The sequence below is a fragment of the Lactuca sativa genome, chromosome 9 (assembly GCF_002870075.4).
Source record: "Lactuca sativa cultivar Salinas chromosome 9, Lsat_Salinas_v11, whole genome shotgun sequence".
Classification (NCBI taxonomy): domain Eukaryota; kingdom Viridiplantae; phylum Streptophyta; class Magnoliopsida; order Asterales; family Asteraceae; genus Lactuca; species Lactuca sativa.
The window spans coordinates 169,846,578-169,853,348 of NC_056631.2; the positions used below are offsets into that span (position 1 = coordinate 169,846,578).

General features: G+C 31.0%; 1 protein-coding gene across 2 annotated transcripts; it reads left to right on the top strand.

Annotated features, from left to right (window-relative positions):
- The first annotated feature begins 3,043 nt into the window (after window positions 1-3,043).
- On the top strand, window positions 3,044-6,403 carry LOC111912719 (mRNA cap guanine-N7 methyltransferase 1). Of its 2 annotated transcripts, none has more exons than XM_023908447.3 (14): window positions 3,044-3,264; window positions 3,497-3,599; window positions 3,757-3,893; window positions 3,970-4,038; window positions 4,138-4,209; window positions 4,310-4,411; window positions 4,517-4,573; window positions 4,653-4,791; window positions 4,947-5,011; window positions 5,100-5,150; window positions 5,603-5,665; window positions 5,735-5,858; window positions 5,960-6,021; window positions 6,120-6,403. In XM_023908447.3, the coding sequence occupies exons 2-14, from the start codon at window positions 3,521-3,523 to the stop codon at window positions 6,210-6,212; spliced, it is 1,113 nt and encodes a 370-aa protein (XP_023764215.1). In that variant the 5' UTR covers window positions 3,044-3,264; window positions 3,497-3,520; the 3' UTR covers window positions 6,213-6,403. The 2 variants fall into 2 exon arrangements, with proteins under 2 accessions (XP_023764215.1, XP_023764217.1); XM_023908449.3 differs by having other exon boundaries at window positions 5,762-5,858.
- Window positions 6,404-6,771: the final 368 nt, after the last annotated feature.

Here is a 6,771-nt window from a genome sequence, read left to right on the forward strand (position 1 = left end):
CCGATTTGGTCATTAAAGTTATTTTTTTTGCACTTGAGGCCATTAAAGTCATGTTTTACCTATCAATTAAATCATTTTGCTCAAATTTAGCAGGTTACCAGGTTACAAGGCTGATGTGGCACTTATAATTAGTTTATCTTTATTCTTTGTGAGCCACATCATATAATCCAGTCAAATAAATAACTATATACTTGTAACTTTTTAAAATTTAAAGAACCACCACCACGAGTGTTATTTTTTTACCCACACAACCAAGACCACCTTCATGAAATTGAAATCAATTTTGGTGGTTCCTCAATTAATTCAATTACACAGATCAATTACAACAAGAAAACTAAGAACGAATATCGATTTGGTGGCTAGCTAGATATGCTACTCCGCCATCGACCTCTACAACCTCAAGCAAGATTGTGCTCCTCCGATACCGTCTCGCCTAGGAGATCCAAGCCGAAGAACTGGAATTCAAGGGTTAATGGTAGAGGAGGTTAAGTCGCCGGAAAGGGTTGGTGGTGGAGGAGGTGGAAGTTACAGGGAGACCGTGTTGTGATTGGGGTTGGTTTGAGGAGACGATTGCAGCTTCGCCAGATGATATTTAGGCCAGCAGTCGGAATGACCAAATCCTAAATCGGAAACCAATCATTCAAATACAGGCCCTAAATTCCGATTTCTTCAATCTGTGTTCTTGAACAAATACACAAATACATGCCCTAAATTTCGATTTCGTCAATCTCCCACCACCATTTTCATCAACCTTCTAACATCACCATCGTCAAGCTCACACTGTTGCCATCGTCCCTCTAATCCAAGCCCTAAATCGGTAGATCATCGGTGAGAGAAGTTCTTCATGTCTTTCATCTTCACCTTTTCTTTCACTGATGAACACGATGAACACCAAGTGTTCTTAGTGTTTGTATGTATAAGAAAGATTGGTCTAAAACCAAATGATTTCAGAGAAACAAACAAAATAATCCCCTGCCACTCACCTGTATATAAAGCCACCATCCTTGTCTCTCCATTACAACCTACCATTCACCAACAGAGCATCCTTATTTTCTCTATACCAATCACCATGGCCATTATCAACCTCTAAATTTCGATACCGAGAAGAAGAGAAATGGAATTTGATTCCTTGTTCCTGAGGATTCTCACACATACACAGAAAATTGTGCAAGAAGATGTAATGAAGGAGAGTACCTGACATCGTCGATTGGGAACAAAGAAAAGGGGGTGTTGTTCATTGACTGAGACCTTTGATTGATTGATAGAAGGAGACAAAAGAGCAATGTCGATCTCTGTTTTGCTTGGGGTAAAGGCTACGAACACAAAAGAAGCACAATCGGGATGCAGAAGCAACCACAATCACGGATTGATTTTTGTGGTGGGGGAACCGGGAAGAAGACGTACTGTTCTTCTTGGGTAAAGGGTAGTGTTTTTTTTTTGTTTTTAATTTTTAAATTTAGGGTTTTAAAGAGGGGAAAAAAGCCACATATTAAAAAAAAAAGAACAATAAAGCCACATAGGCTTAGTGTAACCGGTGAAACCGGGTAAAATCTGGATAATTCCCCTATTTAACAGGTAAAAAACGAGTTTAATGGTCTATTGTGCAAAAAAATAACTTTAGTGACCAAATCGGGTAATTGACGAAACTTTGATGTGCTACAGTGACATTTTCCTTTTTTTTTTATACTTTTTATTTAGAAGTTTATAAATTTTTTAACATTATAAACTTGTATTTATTGAAAGTATTTTAAAATGTTATAAAAAATATAGGAAAGGTTGTGGTGACTTGATAAAACATGTGAAAGATATGATGAATAATATGTTGACTCATATTCAAATCCTGACACTACTCAACCCTTATGGCTATGGAGGTTCGCCTGCAGTGACTCCATAACATGAGGCAAAACCTCATGTTTGCAGCAGAGAATAAGTCGGTGCTCGAAAGCTGGTTCGGGAATCCTCATTAAGGAAGTTCCCTTTCCAAAAAAATAATATAAAAAAGGTATACAAAATCTACGAAACATTTTAAAAATATTGTAAAAGAAAGTTTAAAAAGGGTTTTATGAAAGTTATAAAAACATTATAAAACTTATCAAGGTAATTGATTTTTTACTTTGTTCACGTTTAGACACTTTTTTTTTGACTACTCAATTTGTTAAATGTGTTCATATACTACCATTGTCATATGAGATAGCCGATGACAATGATAATATATGAACATATTTAACAAATTAAGGATATAAATTTAGCAAGAAAGAAATATTTGGTAGGAAGGGTTAAAAATATATCATTTTTATGATTTTTGATGAATCAACAAAATGAATATTTAGATAATACGAAAATAATATGATTTGGAAAATATTAAAAAAAATGCATCAATGATAATATATGAACATATTTAACAAAATGAATATTTAATTCAGTAAAAAAATGCATCAATGATTTTTTTCGTCTATTCATTAAAGTTGTCCAAAAAGTGAATCAAATTTTAATTAAGTAAAAAAATGAATAATTTTAAATTCCTTTTTTATGAATCATATTATTCTTTTATCATCTAATGATTCATTTCATTGATTGACCAAAAAAACATGTAAATTATGCATTTTTTACAATTCCTACCAAATATTTAGTTCTTAATTTATTTGTATTATTTCCGATGAATCAACAAAATGAATCTTTAAATGATATACAAATAACATGTTTTGCAAAAAACAAAATCCAAAAATACGAATCGATGTTTCATTTTTACGATGATTTACTAACGTTATTCAAAAAATGAATCAAAACTTGATTAAGTAAAAAAATGAATCATCAAATCTTTTTTCCAAAACCTTTTTTTATGAATCATATTATTTTTTATCCTACCATTCCTACATATCTTACCATTCCTATAAAGTATTTATTTCTTATTTGATCTTTGATCCTATTCAACAAATTAAATCATCTTTTTTTACATAAATAAACATGAAAAAAACAAAAATATAATTAACCCCTAAATCATTTTACTCGGATAATCGATAAAGGCCCACGCACCACAGTTTCATGCTATTAACGTTCGCCTTCAAGAGTTATTAAAAAAAATGTTAGCGTTCAAGACTACTGCAAGATCTAGGGTTTACTTTGGCAAATCGCGTTTCCTGCAAAATTGAGTCCAAACACATCTGAAAATCGAGTTCAAGACGTCTGATAAACCTAGGCTAACTTTGGCAAATCAATTCAATACTTCGACCCTATATACCCTCTGGTTTCGAAATCGAGTTCTAGGTACCTTACTATTACGTTCTGGACATACTGTCATGCGAATTCTTGTTCTTTTTTTTCCTCTGAATCAGTTCAATCTTCATTGTTTATAGTTTCTACGCTGATTATTAGTTGGTTTGTATCAGATTTTTTGAAACAAATTACTCTCCTGTTATTAGATTATCATATTAGGGCACGGATATCTCAAATTTTGAACTAACTGTATGATACGCTATATCTTCCTGTTCATAACCAGTGGTGGCTGTTCTGACTTCTGGTCATGAAGAGAAGTTATCAGCAATCATCATCCTCGGGTTCCTTTGGACCTCCCAAATCCAAATCCAGACACAATCCAGATGGTATTATTCCATCCTTTATGTATCCGGTTTCATTATATATTCATATCCTACTTCAATTCGATTTCAATTACACACTTCTTTATCCTTTTCCCCTATCAATATTTGATTAAGAAAAACACTAAGCTAAATGTTTCGACCTAAATGTGATATTTCTCAGGTGATTCCTTTTTGGAGGATGAAAGCACAAAGATCTTCGCCAAAAAAGTTGCAGACCATTACAGTGCAAGAACAAACCAAACATTGGAAGAGCGAGAAGCAAGTCCCATTATTCATTTAAAGAAACTCAATAACTGGGTGTGTAAAACTGTAAATAAATCATTACATATATATTCTCATTAGTCATTGATATTATCTTCTTTGCAAAATGTAGATCAAAAGTGTTCTAATTCAACTATATGCAAAAAGGGGGGATGCAGTTCTTGATCTTGCCTGTGGTAAGGTACTATAGGTATCATACACTTAATCGATTTCCTAAATATGTTCATTAATAACTAAATTAAAATTCAAAACTTTATTCTTGATTTTTTAAAAAAATTAGGGTGGTGATTTGATCAAATGGGACAAGGCAAAAATCGGATACTATGTTGGCATTGACATAGCAGATGGCTCTGTAAGTTTCTTGAAATCTACACATTCGTTTAATAATTATGAAACTATTTATTTATTTATTTATTTGGTTAAAAAGTTTTGAATTTTATAAACTTATACAGATAGAAGATTGTCGCACCCGTTATAATGGTGATGCAGATCATCATCAACGCCGTAAAAAATTCACCTTTCCTGCTCGACTTTTAAGTGGAGATTGCTTTGAGGTTAATACTGTAATTTTTTTTAAAGATATTAAAAATTTGTTTATTTTTTTTTTACATTATTTAAAATCTTTTTGTTGTGTAAAAACTAAAATAAACTGCTTTCAGGTACAATTGGATAAAGCTTTAGCTGATGATGCACCTTTTGATTTATGTAGTTGTCAGGTGAGTAACTTTTTATAAAATTAGTAAAATTTTTTATATTATTTACTGAAGTAAAATTTTAAAACATTATGTTTTTCAGTTTGCAATGCATTATTCATGGTCTACTGAGGCACGTGCCAGAAGGGCATTGGCTAATGTTTCATCATTACTTCGTCCAGGAGGAATATTTATTGGAACAATGCCTGATGCTAATGTTATTGTAAAAAAACTAAGAGCAGGTTACTTTTTTTTATTTTTTTTTATTTTTATTTATTTATTTTAGCCTTTGTTTTCATTCCTAACAAATTCATATATATATATATATATATATATATATATATATATATATATATATATATATATATATATATATATTTTCCTTTATTATGAACAGCTGATGGATTGGCTTTTGGAAATAGTGTTTACTGGATTCACTTTGATGATGAATTCTCAGAGAAGGTGAGTTTTCAGTTTCTTGTATTTTCTAATCTTCTCATTTATTTATTTATTTTTTTTAAACAAAGGATTTCTTGTATTATTTTTTCAGAAATTTAAGTCCTCAACCCCCTTTGGCATTAAGTATAAATTCCATCTTGAGGTATAAATTCTTTATTAAATTATGTAGAATCATAAAAAAAATGAGTAAATTACACGAATGGTCCCTATGGTTTGGGGTAATTTGCACGTTTGGTCCCTCACTTACTTTTTTAACTCGGAAGGTCCGTACTGTTTGTTTTTGTTACACGTTTGGTCCATTCTCTTTGTTTTTGTTACGCGCTTGGTCCCTGTCTTACCTAAAAAGACTATTACTTGAATAGGGAAATATGATGGGTAAGGTGAGGGGTGTGGGGTTGGGAGTGTCTTTATTTAAATAAATTAAAAAATCAAGGGCAAAATAGTCTTTTTAGGTAAGACAGGGACCAAACGTGTAACAAAAACAAACAGTAGGGACCTTCCGAGTTAACAAAATAAGTTAGGGACCAAACGCGCAAATTACCCTAAACCATAGGGACCATTCGTGTAATTTACTCAAAAAAAATGTTTGTGCAGGATGCTGTTGATTGTCCAGAGTGGATAGTCCCATTTCACGTGTTCAAATCACTGGCAGAAGAGGTAATAATTTTATTTTTATATTTCTTTAATTAAAAAAAATTATTTTTTTTACTTTGATTGAAATTACAGTATGATTTGGAGCTTGTTTTTGTAAAGAATTCACACGCATTTGTTCATGAGTACATGAAAAAGCCTGAATTTATTGAATTAATGAGAAGACTTGGTGCTTTGGGTGATGGAAATCAAGACCAAAGTAAGTGTTGTCTGAATAAATTAATGTTTTTTTTAGGCTTAATCCATTAAGTCATTATGTGAAGATTTAAGTAAACATTAAACAATGAATGTTTTTTGTAGCTACACTTTCACCAGATGAATGGGAGGTAGCTTATCTATATTTGGCATATGTCTTAAGGAAGGTAAATTAACATTTTTCTTTTTTTAATTTTCAAATTACATTAATTTTATAAAAAAATACTTAAATCTGGATTTGTGATTTATTTATGTTGGATTATAGCGAGGTCAACCAGAGCAAAACAGAGGAAATACACGAAGAGACAAAGGGAAGATGCATCTAGAAAAGGAAGACATAACGTATATCAGAAGCTGATTTAATTGAAAAAGATGTTAAGTTTTGTAAAATAATTAAAATTATATTTTCCGTATTTTTTTTTTTTCTTTTTGGCTTCAAAATAGAAGCCTTGTTACACAACCATGATTTCATAGAGTTTCACGTTTTGTATAATTTGTATTCTATAAGTTGCTAAATTTAGTTGTTTTTATGCTGAAAGAATTCTTCAACTCGATTTTTCTTTATGACTATTTATTTGTTACGTAATTATGTGACAAATTAGTAATTTATTTACGTATAGAATAAGTTACTTTGACCGATTTTTTTATGTTTGGGGGTTATATAGAATACTGGTTGATATGGAGTAATTTTTGAAAAATAATTACAATTTATCAATCAAATTGGTAATTATTTTAAGGTTTTGAGGAGGTATTTAAAGGATGAAAAGAATCTAGTAGGGTTTATTTTTAACAATTTTCGACAAAGAGAGCAGAAGAAGTAGTAATTTTGGAAAAGCAAGAGAATAAATTATTGATTTTATGATGTTTAGCAATCTATAAATACATGGGAATCTATTAAATGTAGGATTTCTCGTTAG